General features: G+C 31.4%; 1 protein-coding gene across 4 annotated transcripts in view; it reads left to right on the forward strand.

The window, feature by feature from the left end:
* LOC118203324 (DDB1- and CUL4-associated factor 6-like) overlaps window positions 1-22581 on the forward strand; it is a 109054-nt gene that overhangs the window by 21452 nt on the left and 65021 nt on the right. For 3 of the 4 annotated variants that reach the window (XM_085823649.1, XM_085823650.1, XM_035375604.2), the window contains exons 4-6: window positions 3430-3507; window positions 14247-14465; window positions 16698-16836. In XM_085823649.1, coding sequence (XP_085679775.1) covers window positions 3430-3507; window positions 14247-14465; window positions 16698-16836 — 436 coding nt within the window. Of the gene's footprint in view, window positions 1-3429; window positions 3508-10975; window positions 11183-14246; window positions 14466-16697; window positions 16837-22581 lie in introns of those variants that run through there. The other variant, XM_035375606.2, reaches the window with a different exon arrangement.

Below are 22581 nucleotides of genomic sequence, written 5' to 3' on the forward strand. Positions count from 1 at the left end.
ACTCGTCGGGACTTTGGTGATTCCAGATTATAGATCATCAGTTTAAATCTCGTAAGATGGCATGCAGAAATTCTAAAATTAAAAATATGAAACCGTAATTTATGAAATAAAGAACAATTATGATCTAAAGAATATCAAAATTTACAAAAAAAAAAAAAAAAAGGCGTAATATTTATTTGTTTACTTTATTAAACATTTCTTTCAATGTAAGTTGCTTCGTTTTATGTGATAATACTTTCTCTTTAATTCTATAAACAGACATAATTTCTTGTTCAGTTACAAAGTTCCGCTGTTCAAGTCCCGTTAATTGCTGTGCCGAGAATACCGACTAACTTGTCAATCGAAATTTTTTCGTTTTCACTAACCTCTCTGTCACATTCTTCATGTCTTTATCCATTTTTTGCAGCAATTCTACTTTTTGTTTGATGAACATTGAAACATACTTTCGTTTTGTACGATCCTTTGGGAGCTTCACAATCGGAAATTCTATTTGACATAATCGAAAGTTCAAGTTTACTTTTATAGTATAGCTCTTACAGTGTGCAAAAAATAATTAGCCGGATCCAATTCAAAAATTAAGGAACAACGCAATCATCAAAATTAACTGAAATCGATAATTAGATAATTTTAGCTTATACCGTCCGTTATACATAAAACGCGCACGCGAAAACGTATTCTGCACTTGCGCACACTCATATGTGCAGTCGTAAAAGGTCTTACGCGCACGCGTAAACGCCTGTGCGCATGTGTCAACGCGACGCATGCGCAGAAAGTTTTTAGCTTTGAGGTCCGGATTATAGATCATTCTGAATTATGGGTGTCCGAATTAACGACTTTTGACTGTTTAAAAGATACCATCAAACACTGAAAATCTGCATGAAGTCTCAAAGTGTAAACTTTCAGTTTTATAAGTTCAGGACATGGAGACATGGAGAACAAAATACTGAAGAAAGAGCAGTACTTACCAAATAAAGACGTCATAACAGAAATACTTACCGAATCATTGACGTCATGGTAAAAGTTTTTTTTCCCCTCTTCAATCTGCATCAAGGTAAAGATGCAGAGAACTTCACTCAATTTTTCTTTCAAGTTCACAGCTCACGTGGTTGTTTTTCCTAAACTTTGCTGTTTCACGAAATTGTTAAATAGTTCTTAATACAATGGCAGGTAAGAAACCCATTCAAGATGTTCTGCTTGCAACATAGAAAAACATGAACATGTTACATTGACAGTTGTGCAAAAAGTGGACATTTTACAAAAGACGGAGGATGCTATTCCTCGGTTTATAGCAGAATCGTACAATGTTGTGACATGGACCATATATGATATTGGGAAAATAAAGAAAAGCTGTTCAAATTTTACAGCAACAGTAATTCTGGCATCAGAATCCAAAACCAGAAATTTTTGCACTAGGCAAAATCTGCAAACCTCTCTGCTGTTTTGTATGAATGGTTCTGGTATTAGGGTACCAATTTCAGGACTACACCTGATAGAAAAGAGAAAACAGATTCAGCTTGATTTAAAAATAGAGAAGATATGCAATTTTAGCTGAGCCACATTATATATTATCAGTGAAAGCCTGTGGGGGGAAAACTTTAAAGATGCTGGAAAGAAATTTATTGATGGTTTTTCTATGCTGGTGGCAGACGAAATTCTTAGGCTAGAAGAGGCTTTTATTATGGGCAAGAGTAGATTTTTTTGTAGTAGACTATTTGCCAAGAAAGACATCTGTGACGAGAAGAAGGTACACCATCAGCGGTGAAAGAAGCTAAAGAAAAAGTTACTATTTTAGTATGCAGCAGTGCAGCTGGAACTTACAAATGTAAACCAATGGTAATTGGTAAGAACACCAACCCCAGAGCTCTGAAAGGAGTAAATTCCTTACCTGGGATTTACAGGAATAATAAAAATTCCTAATTCACAAAACAACTTATGACCGAATGGTTCATTGAAGGGGCTAGAAGGCATTGTTACAATCTGGGGCTAACATTAAATTGCAAGATTTTACTGTTGTTAGACTGTAACTGCTGTGTGCATCCAAATGTAACCATTTTAACATGTGATAATGTTGTGGCTCTTTTTTTTGCCCCCTAATACTAGATCAATTATCCAACCCATGTACCAGGGCATTAATACACAGTATTAAATGGCACTACAAAGTTTCTGAAAAAAGATTCAAGAAAGAAACCATGCTATTTCACTTCGTGATTATTAAAAAAAAATTTCACTGCCAAAAACTATATATATGTTAGAATCATGGAATTCTCTTTCCCAAACAACATTAGTAAATGGCTAACGTAATGTATGGCCATCTTCTCTGTTTATTGAAAATGAGAGAAATAACAGTGAATTTTCTGGTTTTAGGGTCAGTGCAGCAAAGGTTAAAGCAAGAGAATTGCTTCTGTATTTGAAAGAACAAATGAGGAGGCTCTGCAAGAAGGTATCATTGAATGGATGATGAGCCAACAGTGACATATCAGATGACCGATGATGAAATTATTGGCTCTGTTTTGAACTTGACATGGCAAAAAAATAATTCCATCATTGACACAGACAGTGAATCAGATAGAAGTGAGAAAATATGTTTTAATAAAAGTTCGGAGCATGGTGAAAAGTACCCAAACTTTTTAAAGCAACAGAACTGTGTCACAGAGTAAGAGATTATGACTCTATATAATTTACAAAAAGAACTTACTCTGGAACTCCCTAAACTTGTAAAACAAAACTGTAACAGAAAAATGTTTGAAAACTTATTAATGTTCTTATTTATTTTGCACTTTTAGTCTAAATATTATGATTTATCTGTCCTGAAATCTGCAAAATCCTAAAAATCCGCACTGCCTCTGGTCCCAAGCATTGCGGACTTCTGGTCTTTTACTGTACTGCAATTCCGTATATAATTTCACTAAAATTATTTACAGAAATAAAAATTTGTAGAGCATTGATCTCAAAAGAATACAAATCTGTGCAGTTTTTTTTTTTTTAAATATATATATATATATATATATATATATATATATATATATATATATATATATATAGTGAAATGTACTTTCTTTAAGGAATATTACATATAAATAAAAAGGGTGGTGATTGTATTTTTTCATTTATTTGAAATGAAAATTCTTATAATTCAGGAGCCCTCCCATGAAACAGTGAAATATTTCAATGCTGCATTAATGTCTTTCTGTGTTTGTAAAGTTATAAATTAAATGGAGGCAATTATTCAGTATTTTTTTTTCTTTTACTTTTAAATATTTATTTTTCTGACAATTTCATTTAAAAGAAGCCTTAATTTAAATCCCTTTACTTCTTTTTTTATGACGAAAAGCTTAACTTGACTATAGTTTTACATTTTTTCACTTAAAGTGAAGTTATAAATGTTTTAAAATATGTTAATTTATTTTAGTATGTTTAAATGTATTTTAGGTCTTAGCATATGTCCAGACTGGTCATCGAGCAAATATATTCAGTGCAAAGTTTCTTCCTAATACAGGAGATACTAATGTAAGATTTTATTTTTATTTTAATGTTTTACTAATTTAAACATTATTATTGAATAACTTTTTTGAGTATTTATATCTGAAGTAGGAGAAGCTTGATAGGTTTTCAGGACATATTTTTTTCTGTTTCTTTTAAAGTTGTTACAATACTTTTTTAGATAAAGATATAATCTTTGACAATTATCACTATTTTTTAAAAATGCTTATTTTGTGTTTACTTCAGATTTATGCCTCTTAATGTTTAGTTTTTCAAACTCCTACATGTAAGGGAAGTTGGTAAATCTATAAAAACTGCAATAATAAAATCTGATGATTGAGAAACCATTAAACTTAGTTAATATAAAGCAGAGCTTCTTAAATTTTTTTCGGTCATGACCCCTTTTATCACTGAGATTTTTTTTTTTGTGACCCCATAATATTTACAAAAATTTTGTAGAACTCTAGAATATATATATAAGCATTGCATAAATTTGACACATGTGTAAGTGAAACTGTCAGTTTTTTCACTTGTACTATAATATACTGTTGCAGTTTTAGGTCGTTAACTTTAATTTCTAATTTTAAGACATAGAACAATGTGGAAATTTTAAATAAGTAGCAGACGGAATGACAGCATTACATGGAAAGCAAGTAAAAGGAACATTTATATTATAAAAAGAATGCATCAAAACATTTTCATTTTTTCTTTGTCTGTATTTTTTATCTCAATCTATTTGCAGATACATTGTGTAAAAATATTTGGTAATTGTAAAATTATTATAATATAATAAGTTAAAGAAATATCAAAACTGCTAAAATTTTTGTGGACCCACAGTTTAAGAAACTCATATAAAGCATGCAAAATTATTTATTATAAGACATTAAAAAGCAGTTTCATTGCATTTATTTTACATGTGAGGTGTAAAATTTTAATATAGGGTAATTTTGTAAAATGAAATAAGGTGCATTTAATTTTATTTCACTTTACCTCTCTACTATGAGAGGAATATTTTCATTATCAGTCTGTTTGAATATTTGCCCATTAACCTTATTGGCAAGATTAATAACCAGTGTTTTTCACATTTTTGTTCGATGTGGTAGATTGTATCATTGAATATGGCACCAAAAACCAGTCACTAATTATTTCCTTGTATGAAGTTAAAAGGAGGTATTGTAATCGCGAAAAATTTCAGGCATCATATTTCAATGCAAATATCTATTTTCGCCGCTATCAAATGCAATTTAACGATGTTTTTGCATGACATACGTAAGGACAGGATAAAGAACTCTTTTCTCCCAAAAAAAATTTAAAACTAATTAAATGATTTCTGAAGAGAATTCTTCATGGCTTCTGTGCGTACATATGTACGTATGTAGTAGCCTCAGAATGTTGAAACAGTTCTGGATCTCTCTATCAGCTTCTTTAAAATTAGTGCCACAATCACTAAAAATCTCTACTGGTCTACTACTTTTCGCAATGAATCTTTTCAGGGATTCTAAAAATGCATTAAAATAAAGATCTTTGATAACTTCTAAATGGATAGCACATGTTAAAAAGCATACAAAAATGCATATGCAGCATTTGAAAGACCTTTGACCACATCCCTTTCAGTGTTTGATCATAAAAGATCTAGTGCAGTCCACACCAATAGGATAAAATGGTCTAGCATATGTAACATGTGAGACAGGTAAATCGGACATAATTTGTATGAAAAGTTTGGTTTCATATCTGCAGCAGAGAATGCGTTTTTTCACGACTTTTTTTAATGGAAGATCGAGCAGATATCATTCAGAAACTTTGCCTCAGAAGACACATCAACAACTGAGGTACAGCATGTAAATATTTTAGGTGAAAATGTTTAATGATCAGTTTGTTGATGAACAATTTAGGAAGAAGAATTAGATGTTTTTCATTTTCCGAAATATTAGTATTTCTTAATTGACCAACCGACACGCAAAACACCTTCTTTGTCTAGAAATGGATTTAAGCAGAGGATCTTACTACTCATTTTCAAAGGGAGTAATCTAAATAAATATGAAATTTCTTCCTGTAGGTCAGAATGTTGAATCACCTCTAGAATTTTGATTTTTGTTTCTCAAGCTCTTCTGTAGTTTGAAAATCTTATGATTTCTTCTCAGGATGAGAAAAGTTATTCACAAATCTTAGGCCAAGACTCGAAGTAATTTGGACCACAAAGCATATTTTGATGTAACAGCAGATTCTTGAACGTCTAAAACACTAATATTAAAAACGTCTTTTCTTCTTTCAAGGCAATTTTAGGAAGAGAGAATGGCTCTGTAGAAATGGAAAGTTTTCTGTTTCATCTATAGGTTTGCTGAACCAGTCAGGACCTTTGAACTATTTATTAGAATTTGTTAGTTGAGAAGATAAGATACATTTCGTATCTAGGTCCACTAAATTATCGATTCCTGAAACATGACACCATTTCGCTTGAGAAACCATTGCCTGAATCTTAGACACTCAATTTGCGACAAATGTCTGCCAGCGATAAGGTTCAGAAGATAGTCACACAAGCATTATCATTGAATCTGTCCAAGCTATGATGCATTTAACTGGTAAAGGAAAGTCTCTTAAGACTGTATACAACAAATTTGCTAGCAATAAATCCAAACATAATTCTAGATGTGGCAGAACTTGGGTTTTCAGAGGTGAAACATTTGTTTTAGAGGTAAGTAAAGAAATGTTTGTATCTGAATTTTCTGAAATACATCTCGTGTAAATCACACTGCAATAAGCCTTTTCAGAAGCATCACAGAATGCATGAATTTCTAGTTCAACACTTTGTGTTTTCAATACACATCCAGGTACTTTTAATTTTTGGATTAGAGGAAGTTTCTTTGCGAAAGGATATCCATCTTTTTGTCATGTCTTCTGGAATGGATTGATCCCAGGTTTTGTTTTTGCACAGTTCCTGAAGAAAGGGTTTCATAAATATCATGCAAGGAGATATGAAGCCCAAAGGCATCAAAAACACATGAAACTTCTGACAGAATTTCTCTTTTTGGAAATATCAGTTTGTCTTCATTGGTGGAACTGCAAAATAAAAACAGTCTTCTTTTGTATTATATTTAATACCAAAGACATTAATCTTCATCTGAATCAATTTGCTTCAGATCTTTTTCTTCCTCACTTGATGGTTCTTTAAATACTGATGGAACATTAGAATGCCATTTTCAAAAATTGAATCCATCTCTCTTCATCACATTCTTTAATTCATTCACTAGCTCTAGAGCTTCTTGCTCTGATGAAGCTCCACTCAGAAGATCATCAACAAAGAAATCGTTAAGGGTAGCATGTGAAGCCAAAGGAATTTTTTTTTTCTCCTCCAAAGCCAATTACTGCATAGCTCTTGTGGACAAGAATGATACTGATGCTGTGCCATAAGTGACTGTGAGTAATCTGTATTCTCTAACTGGCTCTTCAGGATTGTCTCTCTAAAGAACTCTTTGCAACTCAGTATCTTCAGAATTAACCTTGACTTGTCTAAACAATTTTTCTAAATGGGTACTCACCACAATTTGAAAATTTCTGAAATGAATAAGGATAGTGAATAACTCATCCTGTATTCACGGGCCTATCATTAGATCATTCAAAGATTGTCCAGATGATGACTTGGGAGAACCATAGAAGACAACTCTCAACCTTGTCATAGTGCTTGAATCATGAAGAACAGTAAAATGAGGAAGGTAAGTATGCATTTGTTTTCGTAGACTCAGATTGTGGAATCATTTCCCATGTCCTAATGATAGATATTGACGCATAAAGTCTCTATATTGTTCGTATTTTTTACTGTTGGAAGATAAGGAATTCTCCAAGTATTACAATCTGCAGAGGACAGCTGTCTTGGAATCACCGAGTTGAGAAGGTGAGGCATGGAAGGGCAAGCTCACGACATATCTTCGATCAATATCTCTAGAATGCTTAGATTTAAAGTGCTCTTCACAAACTTTTTCATAACGACTTGAGGAGCTTACAGCAGGTGCCTTGTTTAGTTTCCAAAAATTTTTTTAACAATTTTTTTTAACTACTTGAATGTTATTAATCTCAACAATTGAATTTTTCTCACATTAGGGAACCATACCTGCAATTAGTTATCCTAATTGAGACTGAACAGCAAAGAGCTTTCTGTTTCCCAAGAAAAGTGTCTGATCTTTAAGCACTGGAAGTGCTATATCTGCATCAAGAAGAATATCAATGCTACCAGTCTTGTAAAAAGTTGGATCGGCTACGGTAAGATCAGTGAAGTGCTCTTAACAAGAAGGATCCAAATTAACGTGCAGAAGCTGAACCACTATTTTCTTGATAATGTAGACAGAAGTATCAAAGGAAGGATTTGAAGGATTTGACGAAAAATGAGGAGTAAACCTTATTTTGAGAAACACCATTTGTACAAGTGTTTGATACACCTAAACATGAAATTATCACTTTTGTTTTCTTTTTTGACAAACTCAAATCTTTCTAAGCAATCCCATGTTATTAAAGGAGCCTGGCTGCCTTTATCTAAAAGAGCATGACAAGTAGAAATTCTATCAGCGGAATCCTTTACATTCTCTAGAACTGTGTATAGTAGCACCTAAGTCATTTGTTGAATCAAAAGAAATAATATCCGCTGATACTGAGGTTTCTACTGCTTTGAAAGCAAAATGTGGGCAGTGTATGCAGTATATGGCGAAGTGCTGAGGTCCAAAATGGGCCGATATGCTACTATGAACGGAAATTCTGCAGCAGTGAAACATTTCACCTCTGAACTAGGAAGGCCGGGGAGTAAATCAACCATTCACAGCATAAAGAAACGGTACATTCAAGAATCTAAACAAGCTAAAGCCGACGTAACAACTTTACCTCGCGGTAATCGCGATCACTCCTTAAAATTTTGTGATTTCAATGCAAGCATTCAAACATATATACGTAAATTGTGGATTGCTGGTGAAATAGTGAACCGCACTATTGTTATTGCTGCTGCAAAAGGAATTGTGAAATCAGATGATAAATCTGTATTAAACGCTTTCGATTTGAACCCAAGATGGGCCAGAAGCCTGCTGGAAAGAATGAACTTGGTACGTAGAAAGAGAACCAAGGCTGCACGAAAACTGCCCCCAGACTTCCCAGCTATTCGCAACAAATTCGTTAAACGTTTTCGTACAGTGATAGTGATCGACAAAAATGTTGTCCCCCCTGAGATGTTCGTTAACTTTGATCAGATAAACGCAAAGTTTGTGTCTACATCTAATTACACATTGGAAGAACGTGGTTCAAAACAAGTGTCTGTAATCGGCATGGATGATAAAAGAGAGATGACTGTTTTGTCAGCATGTTCCCTTGCTGGAAACCTACTTCCACCACAATTGTTGTTCGCTGGAAAAACAACAATTTCTCATCCAGAGTTAACATTTCCCGTGGACTGGGACTTGTGGCACACTGATTCGCATTGGAGTAATACTGACACAATGATTCGATATATCGAGCATATTCTTTTACCTTATTACGAGAAGCAGAGAGAGCTTCCCGGGCTAGTTCCAGAGCTACGCGGTATAGCACATTGTTCGATGTTTTTAAGGCACACCAAGATCCTCTTTTTCTGACTGAACTAGAGAAGAGGAATATTAGTCCAGTTTTGTTGCCCGCATCCTGCACAGGAAAGCTCCAACCTTTGGACTTAACTGTAAATGGCGAGTTCAAGCATTTGCTCAATGAGTTTATTGAGTGGTATTCTAATCAGCTTCAATTTCTAAAGTAAAAAGAATCTGTGGTCTTGCGAATATCACGACTAAAACTGATTCACGCTTCTTGGCTTGTGCCTTCTTGGCTCGCGCATTTAACGGTATTAAAACCAAACATGAGATAATTTTGAATGGCTTCAAAGAAGCTAGTATAAATAGTGATGAGCTATTAAATAGTGATGAGCTCTAAGTGAATGAGCTGCCTTCTGTTAATTTTATTGTTTTAAATTCGAGAAATATAGTTGTATATTATTCAAAAAATAGTTATAAGGAAGAAAGTTGTCAAGAAAAAGCTTGTAACTGTGCAATAAGTCATTAAATTTTGGGTAAGTGAAAAATTTCTGATTTCTTATTATTATTTGAGGTGGGAAAAAAAAGTATTTCACGAAACTTAAAGTTTCGCGATTACGACAGGCTCGCGAAAATTAAAGCCTCGCGAAAATAAGGGCCTTTACAGTAATTGTATTCCTTGTTGGAGGATCAGTGCTACCTTCACTGGTGTTGTCAAAAGGCAATAACGTGTGATGGGCTTTCTTACATTTGCGATATCTATAAGTACTCCTGCAGATTGATTTAAGGTGAAATTGTGTTAAACAATTAAAGCAAATATTTTTCGATTTTACAAGTCTTTTTTGGACGGACAGCTTGAGAAATACATCACATTTAGTTAATACGTGACTTCCTTGGCAGTAAACACACTGTGATTGTAAACCTGAAGCAAGTGTAACCCACTTAGAAAAAGTCTGCTTTGAATCTGAATTGTTAGTAATTAACAATCTAGCATGTTTTGAAAGAAATTTCTGTAGTTTATTCAGGAAAGGAATTTTATCATCTGTAATGGACTGCTCACACCAGCTTCTTGTAACTGGATCTAATTTAAACTGTGCAATAAACATGAGAACAGTATCTACTGCATTTTTAGTTTTCACATTCAAGGACTGTGTTAATCTTACATATTCTTTACTTGAATCAACTAGTTTCAAAATCTGAGCATGAGATTCACAAGTTAGAAAAGGGAAAATTTAAGAATTTTTTTATCAATGAAGACAGTATCTCATGTTTATGAAAATATCTCCCTGCAAGGAATAGAATTTAATCCAGAAAACAAAACTAAGCACATTTTGCTGAATAACACATAAATAAATTGAAATAAAAAAAAATGCATAGGTCCTGCAGCAAGGACAAACCAATAGTGTAGAACCTGTGTAATAAAGTAAAAATTTCAAGCGGACTGTATTAATGAAAACATGTGAAAGAACAGCAAAAACTAAAAAAAAATCACCAAGGCAACGGACAATCTTTTTCATCTTTTTCTATTCTCGCGATATAGCTCGAGCAAATTAATTTGCATCTGCCTCTGTTTGCATCTAGTTTTGAAAATGTATGTCTAAACAGTCTGTTTTCAAAAATTGTTTAAAAGTTGGCTCCATAATTTCACTTGAAAGGTTTTTTTTCTTGTATCTCATCTCCTTTTCTGTTTTAAAGCATAGGCATCTCTTAAAAAAATAGAAAAATTGATTTAAATTAAAAATATTTTACAAAGTGTGTTTATTTACCTTCCTGAAATTTAATTTTAATAATGTGACATTATTTCTAATATAAGTTTCAATTATTTTAATTATTTTTAATATAATATTTTGTTTTTTCTACATTAAACTTAGTTAAGGGAAAATATTTTTGGTACTTTCTGATTATCTGCATCTGCATTGAAAAGTTGCAAAAAAAAGTATTCATGAGGCAAAGTAGTATGTCATCAAAATAGCTATATGGCAGCCCATGATATTGCCAAAAAGTATTTATGTAGCAACCCAATTATGCATATAAGGACATTTGTTTTTAGTTGGTGCACAATGCTAAAGTTTATGGATGCCGAGTTTATGAATCTTGCTGATTTTTTTAAGCAAAATCAGATTGCTGTGTATATGGAAAGAACAACACTGACAGAAGAAAAAAAGGGGGTAAGAAAGTTTTAAAAAAAATGAGTGTTTCATTTCTATTTCTTGCTTTTTAAATTTATTGATTGTTTGCTCTTTTATGGAATTCTTAGTATGTAACTATTTTGAACATAGCTGTTGCTTTTTGTGTACTTGGAGGTGCAGATAATCAGAAAGTATCATACTTTCTTCTAAATTAAATGAAGATGAATCAAAACTATAAAATAAATTTCTATGTTATAGACCTAAGTAGAATGGTGGGGAATCTTGGTAGATCCAGAATGTAGTATAATATCAGATTTTATTTATATATTTTATGTCAAAATATATATATGTCATATTTTGGCAGTAAGGCACATGAATGAAGCTTGGCATCAGAATCTGGACGTTGTTGTGGCTGAGTGGCTTACAGCAGAATTACGGCACAGAAGAATTTAACTTTTATTGCACATCTTTATTCAATTCAAATGGCAAATAATATTTTTTCTCCAAGATTACATATGTGATAGTAATTTAAACTAAATAGGATTAACTTTAAATTTACTGTGCCATATTGTTCAAAGAAAGGAAGAGAGATGAGAAGAGCGGTAGCAAAGGTCTTATAGCAGTAGAAGGAGAAAGCGATCTGATGAAAAATGGCACGATGTCTGCCTTTATAGTAGCGGTTACATAACATGCCAGAATGTTCTCCAAAGTACTGGTTTAGGGGGAAGATCCTGAAATTACACAAAGTTAATTGGAGGTTGCCTGTTCACGTAAAGCCATCATATTTTTTATATTTTACATATATGTAATCATATAAAACAGAAAGTACAAAACTTACTGTATTGGTCAAAAATTAATGTTACTGTGCAATAAAATCAAAAGAACTTTCTACATATAATTGAAACTTAAAAAAAAATTCATTATATTCAAATGATGCTGCCAGGGAGAAGGTACTGTTGCCATCTTAAGAAAATTTTTATCTTCCATGTGTGTAAAACTACCTCAAACTTCCTAAAGTTAAATAATCATACAATGTTCTACTTAATTTCAATTTATGCAGTTTTTATACTCTCTGATTATCTGCCCAACCTCCCTGCAAACTGGCCACTAATTGTCAATTAATTTTTCGCCAACCTACACATGAAAAACAGTAGTTATTATTTAAATTGGCTGTACACTGAAAATTGCATAAAACAACAATGAATTAATGAAATTAAAAAGTAAAGAAATATGCATAATGAAAGACTAAAAATGCCATGCCATAAAACAAATATCCATGATGAAACATTGAAAGTTACATAAAACCATGGCAAAAAAACACAATGAAAATCATAATAAAACACATAAGTTTCTGTTTTCCCGATCATCTGCCTATGTACTCAGCAGAGTGTTTTAACTTGAAGAACATCTGAAAATTTCAGAATTTTCAGCATCACAGAGCAACTTGGCATTGCTCCCCATGTACACATCAATCTGTTTTAATTAAAAGAAAAAAAAAAAAAAAACAGAGAATTGCGCTTATTCATAAAAAGCTACTTTCATTAAAAACCATTAGAATGAAAGGATATAAGATAAACACATTTTTAAAAAATTCTGATTTACCTACTCTGGTGGCATAGCACTTTGCTCAGTTATTCTAGTCTTGAGGAGATAATCAGAGAGTACCAAAATGCTTATCCATATAAACAAAACCTTAGAGGGAAAAGTATTTATAAACACGTGCTTAGTTCTTTTTCTTAGTTTTTATTATTATCATATTTCCCCTTTTTTTCAATTAATATTATCATCTGAAAATTGAGAGGGCGGAAATTATGTGAGTAATTTAATTTCCTAAAAATGCTGTTACAGTAAGAACATAACAAATGAAGAGTAGTCATGGATAAACTAAACTGTCACAATGCTATTTCGTTAAAAGAAACTTGCATTCCAGTAAGAATACATAGAAATATTAATATTACAATATCTGATAGTAACTAAGCCATCTCAGCATGACATGTCCAGCTCAGTTGCCTTGTAAAGCCCCAAGGCCACCTCACATGAGTAAGTTTTAATTCCAGTTCCCAAGAAGAATATTGGAGGAATGAAGGAGAATGGGGAGAAACCAAAGACCCCTGATTTTGAAAGATTGAACACATTAGCAGCATATAAGGCTACTATGAGCTGGACTGTAAATGATAGAAGTAATCTTCACAAAATATATTTCAAATAATAAATGCAAGGGAAAATAAAATGGATGAAATGTTAATTCAAAAATGTGAATACAAATTGAATACACCGAATAAAAATAATAAATGGAATGCAATTTACCTATAAACTACCCCTCGAAGGAAAACCTATGTACAGTTAAAGAAGGGTAAAATTACGTGAGTATTTTTTAAATGTTCAAAACCCAGTCCTAAAAAACTAGGGGGGGATACATGAAGAAATATGGTATTGAAGTATGATTTTGTTAAAAGTGTAAGTGCCATGCTTGACTTTTTAATTAGTTAAAATATGTTAAAACTTGTATGGAATTTGTTTTAGAAATGTCTTGCATGTTTTAAGCAGAATCAAAAATTATACAGAAATCCATGTCTCAGCCCTGAAAATCTTTAAAAAAATAGCTTTATGCATGTATGATGTATTTTTAAATGCATACTTACATCATGATGTATTCTTAAATCCTTACATCATGTGACTTGTGAATGATTAACATTAATAACTTTTAATTGATGACTTTGATGACATTATGGTTTGTATTATATTATAATATAAAGGAATTTCCATTTATGCCAAATAATACTGATTCTAATTATCTGAAGCTTCCTCTGCACTTTGTCATTATTATATTATACTTAACCTAACTTTCTAATGATTGTAGTTTTAAATAGGAATTAACCTCTCTTTCATATTGTCCAAAGTTGCATTATTTTAACTGGTAAAAATGCAATAGTAGTATTTTGCTCTTAGTACTTATTGTTGTGATTATTGCTATCATATTTTTGAAACTGTTTGAGTTTTTTATTTTTAAAATGCTTAAAGATGTTAAATTAAAAACTGTGACAATTTTATGTATTCTCTCTCATATTGTTTCATCATATATGTAAATAATGATTATTTTTAGGTTGTGTCTTGTTCTGGGGATGGAATTATAATTTATTCCAACTTGGAACGTCCTGAAACTAGCATGCATAACAAATTCAACTGCCATAAAGGGACTGCATATGAAATAATGACTGTTCCTAATGATCCAAATACTTTTCTTTCTTGTGGTGAGGATAGATCTGTAAGGTGGTTTGATCTTCGGACAAAGACTTCATGTTGCAAAGAAGACTGTAGAGATGTGAGCATTGATTTTCTGTGTAGTTAATTGCAAATAATTGAGGCTTATCTGCCATGGGTCATATATAAAAGTGGTTTTAAATTTACATTTATTACTAATTTTAATTATATAGATTATAATAATCTCATTTGTTCTGTTTTTACTTAAATGTTTGTTCTTTTTTATTATATATCATTGTTCTTGTGTGATACTTGAGCTGTTTTATATGTATGAATTGATCGTTTTAATAAAGCCATGTGTAACAACAGCAACAGATTATAATAATCACTTCATTAAAAAATTTTATAATTTGATTATGGAAAATTTTAATCTTTCTTCTGATTCATATGTAAATACTAACAGTTTTTCTTAGAGATGCAACATTGAACTACAAATTTGAAGTCATTTGTATTCTTTATGTTAAATATGTTCTTTTAATACCTAAATTTAAAATAACTTCAAATAAATTAAAAGTCTGCAACTTTATTATAATTAAATTGGGGCTTAATTTCTTCATCTGATTTAGTTGCAAAATAACTAAATGTTGGTTTTCAGCAGATTTTGATCATTTTGATGAGTGCTTTTGCATATCTGAACATTTTGATGTGTTATAAAAATTGTTTCTTGAAAAATTAAACAGTAAATAAGAAATAAAAATGTATAGTGTATTTGCATAATTTTACGAGAAAAATAAAAGCAATGTTCCTAACAAGGTTCAACATTCACATTCTGTTGCCAGAAAATTAGACTTTAAAAACACTTTCTTTTCACTCATCTTGAAAACTTGATAAAAATTTTAACTATCTTATTCATGTACTACAATGTATCAAAATTAGTAAAATTTAGTTATTTTGAATAACTATTTGGCTGTTATTTAGTGTAATATAAATGAGTTATATTATCATAATAGAAATTTGCATTTAAAAATTGTTGTTGAGTCTTTTAAAAGATATTTTAAAGCAATATTTAATCAGCACCTATCTTTGAAAGACTTGCGTTGGTCAAAAATAAAATAGATATAATAGGAATTTATGTACTTATAAATTTAGTGTTACTAGTTATCATTTTCATACATATTTTATTATTTTTTTGTTATTTAAATTTCATGAAGCAAAAGGCAGACTTTTTAAGTAGACAAAATCTAAGACCAGAAAAATCATTTTGAAAAGTTATATGGAGAAATACTTTTTTTCTTATTTTTCTTTTTATTCTCTGTTTCATTCATCATGGAGATTTTTAGATTTTTACATCCCCAAACATTTTTACAGAGGCTGCATTTTCTATTTTTCCATTCATATTTTTAACCACTTATGCTACAACTAAACTTCACGGTTGCAGTGCAGTGCGCTACAATATAACAAGCAGTAAAGTGACTCATTTATGCCGCTCCGCGTCTGTGAGTGCAATCCAGAGCTGTAACTCGAGAAATAAACAATCTCATTGTTAGGGCACATGTGCACCACGTTATTTTCATTTTTGCGATAAATGCCTATCGACGTGGTGTTCACGTTGCTCGCGGTTTGAGACAAAAGCATCTCGACGTGCGTGGCACGTCTTTGTAGCACAAGTGGTTAAAAAAAAAAAAAAAAAAAAGGAAGGAAGGAAAAATGAATAATGCTTAAATGTATATAATACAATATTACTCCCCCCCCCAAAGAAAAGGTAAAATGAATGACCAGAACAACATGATTTACAGTTTATATTTGGCTTGTGTATTTAAATATATTACCCCCCAAAAATATATGAAAAATGTAAAGTAAGATGCTGAGTTGGCAAAATAATGAAATTTGCCATTATGTTGTTAAAATAATTTTGTTGCTATATTTATATAAGAGTGATATCCGTAGTTAGTTAATTAATTAAAGAAGTTATTCAAGCTACCCATATACCTGTAGGAAAGAACAGCTTTCTAGATTTTAAAAATAAATGGTTTAATATGTATGTACAATACATTTGAAGCCATCTTAAAATGTTTGTGCAGTAGCCAGTCGTTTCTCTCACTAGGAAAAATGAAGCTACTACTAGAGTTCATGTAATATAGTAGAGTTATATGTAAGAGTGATATATCTTAATTATATGTAAGTTATTAAAAACATATTAAATGTAAGGTATTATAACAACAAGATGCTTTTCACTTAGATTAATTGATTCTTAAATTAATATTATTTTAAAATGTGTGACAAGAAATTGACTCTTGACTATATATAGTGTAAACTTTCATTATATATTTTTAAAATATATCTTTTTTTAAAGGATATCCTGATAAACTTCTTATCTCCTGTAACTTCATTAGCTGTGAACCCTCTGACACCATATCAGCTGGCAGTTGGTTGTGCTGATGCTTCCGTCCGTGTATTTGATCGCAGAATGCTTTCCACTCAGGCTACTGGAGGTTGTTCTTCATTTATTTATGCATTTTAATTCTCCCCTTTTTTCCTGATAAGTTAATCCTGAAGAATAACTAAAAATTATTTTTAAAGAATTTTAAGCTTTTTCATTTTAAAACCAATTTATAGAGATAATTATTTTCATAACTATTTTTCTAATTGATTAAAGTGACTTCAAATTTTTAACCTTACTTTTCTTACTGCGGAATTTACCTATAGACATGCCTATATTATATTTGGGGTATAAAAATTTTTCCATATTATTGTAATACATTTAGGTTATTTATAATTGTAGTAACATATAATTTTAGTAACAGTATTATTATATGTTCAAAATTTTTATTAAAATATAATAAGAATTTTTAATATTGGTTTTGCTTTAAATAATTTCAGAATTAGATATGAAGTCTTCTAATTCTTGATTGTTTAAAATATGATTTAATAGTTATTAAAATATGCACCTTTATTAAAGAATATGAGTACATTAAATAGTAAATGTGAATTTCCTCAAATGCATAAAAAGAGCAGGATCTGTGAACCTCAGGTTATTGTTCTTTGGATTTTATTAATAAAATATATTGGTACAGAGTGTAGAAGCAGAACTCAGTTGATTAGTAACACTAAAAATAAGATCAACGAAAAGCAAGCATAATAAAATTTAAGTGATTAGTTAGTCTAAGCATTGGATGATGTTTTTGAAAGATAAGTATATCATTTCTTAAAATGAATTCAGGTGATTTGACTGGTAACCTTCAGATGTTGAGACGTTTGCTAAGTAGACTGAGTTAACAAGAGGAATTTTTTCCTGTTGTTCCATATTTTTCAAAGTCCTAATGATTTTAATTTTTCTTGTAATTTATATATTTTATATGTATCAGATAAGGTGGCAAAAATGGATATATTATATTAAATCTTTTACTGAAATTTTGGATTAAATAATTTTGTCGATGCCAAAAAGTATGTTTCATGGCTTTCTTGTCACATTGATATTGCTGATGATATAAAATTATTTAAATTATAATTTTACTATTAGTATGTTTTATGCAATTCAGTTTCAAATTTACTGCTGTTTTTCTGTGACAGTAAAAGATGATTAAAAGAAGGTATGCTGACTAAAGTAAATGTATCAAGTACAAAAGTTACAGTATGAACTTTCATATGTATGGAAGGAATTATTGGCAAGTTGCTTCATCAAAAGAAGACTGAGGTAGTGAAGATGGTATTTTGTAAGCATTTGGCTTAGACGAGGAAAAGGAAATTGATAATAATTCTGACAAGGACAATGGCTCTCTTGACACATTTCTAAAGAGCCAATTCTGATTCTAAATCTGAAATTTGTAGTCATTATTATATTTCTAAATCAGCTTTAGAACAAATGACTTTTCAGTTGCAAATATTGTATTTCTTAACTACTTTCCAGATTTTCATTTTTGGTTAATATTTCAGAATCATCTTCTAAAATTATTTCAATTTTATTCATAAATTATGCTACACAAGATTAGATGACCCTCATATGTTTCTTTAATTTTCTATTTCTTCATCCATTTTAGAATGAATACTGAGCGCCATAACGTTATTGTATCAATAACTTGAATTATTTAAATTTACAAAACAGTTTTAATGCAACCTGCAATAATAATTAAGAGGGTCAGTCAAAAAGTTAGTTGCACTGCTTAAGAAAACAAAACAGGATAGAAATTTTACAATAACTATATTTGTATCTTAAAGTTCCATTCAAAATCTACATTTCAACATAATTACCTCCTTCATTTAAGCATTTGTCGAGGCATGGTACAAGTTTTTCGAGGCCTTCTGAAAAAAATCCCATCCAATGCCTGATAACCATTCTTGGGTTGCAGCTTTCACCTTGTCATCCGAAGTTTACCTGGTGGTTAATTTTTAAGTGATTGTTGCAATTGTTTTCGTGTTTCACAATAAGAAGATGCGTTAATTGTGGCACCCTTTGACACAAACTCTGTATGCTTGAAACCTTCTCTGTCGAAAAACAGCGTCAGCATCACCTTTCCCACAGATGGAACAGTTCAACACTTTTTTGAAGTCAGGGAATTGGAATGATTCCACTCGAGGAAGCTGCATTTCATTTTAGGTGAGAAGTAGTGAATCCAAAACTCATCTCTGGCCACAGTTTTGTCCCAAAACTAATTTCCTTCCTTTTGGTAACATTGCAGAAATTTCAACACACTTTTAAAACAATTCCCTTTATCTTCCTTCATCAGTAAACGAGGCACCCGTCAACCACAAACTTTATGAAATTGAAGCTGATCAGCAATACTTTTATGCACAGTTCCATGAGAAAGAGATTTTATCTATTGTCATGCGTCTGTTTGCAAGAATGCATTCATTCATGTGAGCAGCAATTTCAGAATTTGTGGCAGTTGATGGTTTTCCCTTACGCTCAACGTAGTCAATATCTGTAAATCTGTTCTCAAACATGTTCACACCACTTCGCAAAAGCTTGACGTGACAATGCATTTTCATCATAAACTTCATGCAACTGCTGATAAATTTCACAGTAGTTATACCTTTTTGCCCCCCCCCATAAAAAACGAATCTCTGCATGCATTTCCCATTTAGATGCCACTTGCAGCTGTTTAGACATGTTTACGACTGATTATCAGAACAAACTAAAATTGCCTCGTTAAAGCTGCTATATCACATGATACAGCTAAATATTTGAAATGTTCTCAGACAGGTTCATCAAAATAGCCTTTGAGAGAAAATTTTTATGAAGATGTGCAACTAACTTTCTGATTGACCTACATATCTTACCTCTATTTTCTGTGGGAAAAGTTGTTGCTTTAACCCTTTGAGGGGCGGTATATAAAACAATTTAAACTGTGGTAAAATTTTGCATGAACTATAACTTATGGACCCTAAGGACACAAAATTGAGATTTAAAAAAGATCTAGAGCAAAATCCCGAATTTTGAGAGCCGGTATATATTTTATACCGACGCCCCTCTAGGACATTTTTTTCCAGGTAGCTGCCAACTGTTAATCTTTGTTTTTAAAATTAATTTTGGGTACTTTTGATGTGCGTTTGTAGTGGTGAGTGCTTGAATATAGTTATGTAAGTCTAAAGACAATTTTTTTTTTTAAATTTTGGCAGAAATTTAGAATTTCAAAAATAAAATTTATGTCTTTTTATGCACTTTGATGATGCAACCCAGCTGAACATACTTATGTAAAATATGGGTAAAATGCTTTTCAACTTGATATAAATTCAATATTATTTTATAAAAAAAATTTAGCAAATATAACACTGCAGTGTAAATCGTATCATGCTGTAACTGAACTAGTATAATATTACAAGCAGATGTAACTCAGCCGAAAATTAAAAAAATTGAAAAATGAAGCACTACGGCCGGCTCAGCTGAGAAAGTATGTTGCATTTTTGAAGTTGTATTTTATACTTTAGATAGTATGTGAAAAAACAACCATGCTTCATACTATGATACGAAGAATCGCCCCCCCCTCGACGCACACACACTTAAGATCATCAAGGACCGTAAGGGTCCCTTTTTTATTTTTTGTAAATATAGCTTGTAATGTATCTTTTTGTTCAGGAAGAAATGCCGTTAAACAATTTTATTTTTTGATACACCTCAAAGCTCTTATTCTGATTTTCAACCCCTTTGGCTTCATAGGGGCTCCTTTTCAACTTTTGGATAAATTTTAGTTAGCATCTAAAAACGGGCCTTAGAAATATTTTTCCTTCTTTCACCAACTGTCAAAATTTATTTCAGAAACAACCTATTTGTATCAACCAGAGCGCAGATTTCTCTCGTGTTCTCTAATCTTTCATCTGAAATTAACAAAGAATTTCCCTAAAGAATAAAAGCATGCTTTCAAACCAGCAGTTTTTGTGATTACGCTATGAGATAGACCTTAAGTACATTTCCATTTTAAGTGAGCTTTGCCTTTGTGTGATCTTATCACACCTCACAGAGGAAGAAGGCGCGACTCCCGAATGACAAATTAGTTGTCAATCACCTCTTTCATTTTTCTTGCATTCTAGAATTTTGGAAATCGCGAAGCAACGAGTGTCTTTTGGGGGCTAACATGCCACATTTAACCCCCACAAGTGTGTAAAGTTTTGACCCCAGATGGCAATTTTGAAATCGATGAGTCTTTCTCTTGGAAAAGAGGTAAGTGCTGAAATAAAAATTTTAGCTAAACATAGACGAATGAAACTCAAGCTGAGTACACAAAGAATAAATAAAACTAATATACTTGTATTCAGTCCTAGAGCAGAGTCAATAAACTCCTCATTTCTCCATGAACATAATATTGAATCCTAAACAACTTATAAATTAATCATGAAAATTATTATATCATAAACTGTTATAATAATAAAGAAATTCTGTCATGTCACAGAGTATAAAAGGAGAAGACTGGTGCTGCCATCTATTGGCGTGGTACCCTCAGTGTGGGTGCCGGTATATATTATATACCGGTTTTAAAATCATATAAATAATCTTCTGTTAATTATCATTTCTGACAAAAATGAAGTAAATATATAAGATTCAGCATGTGTATGTCATATATTTGCAGATTTTGAATTTTTTATTTCCCTCCAATAGAATTTATCAATCTTCCAACATGATACCTTGCAAAGAGGTATATTAATTTCATAACTGCAAAATATTGAGCATTCATAGGGTGATGCTACCATTTAGAATTGAAAGGAAACACTAGACACTTAAGATTATAGCTTTTGGTGTAGAAAAATTAGCATTTTTTCGGAGGTTAAAAAATTGACGAACACCGGTGCCCTTCAAAGGGTTAAAGACTTCTTCCTTAAATATCAACTGAATTATATGAACTGGTGAAGAAAAATCAAATGTTCTGATTTATCCAAGACTCGTAATTACTATGCAGTGTTGGATTTGCTGTGATCTGAATCTCAGTTCATGTAAATACTTTTATTATTATACAAACTTGAATATTAACAGTTCAAAATATTATTTACATTACAACTCTTTGTAAAACTGAGATTATTATTGAATATTTTAAGGTCTTCTTTTAATGGTTAATGGAGTCTCAAGTGCTATCAATACAATTTTTAAGGCTATTAATCTTAGTTGAAATGTTTTCTGTTATTTCTTTTTCTTTTGAAATCTGCAAAGTTCATCTGGTAACTGAAAGTGAAGCTATGCTGATGTACAGGGCCAAGTCATCCAAGATCACATCCATCCTATTGTAAGGCTTATGTGGCAAATTCCAGTGCTTAACAGACATATTTTGAATACTCTGACATTGCATTCTTCTTTGTGTGCTGATGAATAGCTAATGACCAAAGAAGGCACATTCAAAAACTTTAAAACACTGAATAATTCGTATATACATTAATGTCAGATCTCATGGTTGATCTTCACCTTTATCACATAAGCTTTAAGTAAAATTTTTTATTATTATTTAAATCTCTTTTATTCTTCATATCTTGCCCTTCATAGCTTTCTAGTGCAATTTAATTTACAATGTATTTTCTAGATTAAGAACTCAGATGCTTCAAAAATGCATCAGTTTAAAATGTTAACTAGGCAGTCAAAAACAGCTCATATTTCAAACGTATCCATGTTATCAAAGTTGTATTTTTTTATCTGAGGAAGTGGGTATGAGAATGTGCTAAGCTATTGTTAGCTGTTACTTAATTGATGAAAATAAAAACAGGATGTTTAAGAAAATTTTGATACCATAATTTAAAGAATAATTTCACAAACTAAGTTT

The sequence above is a fragment of the Stegodyphus dumicola genome, chromosome 9 (genome assembly GCF_044657685.1).
Source record: "Stegodyphus dumicola isolate Sdum_Otavi_A_Nest chromosome 9, ASM4465768v1".
In the NCBI taxonomy this organism is placed as follows: Eukaryota; Metazoa; Arthropoda; class Arachnida; order Araneae; family Eresidae; genus Stegodyphus; species Stegodyphus dumicola.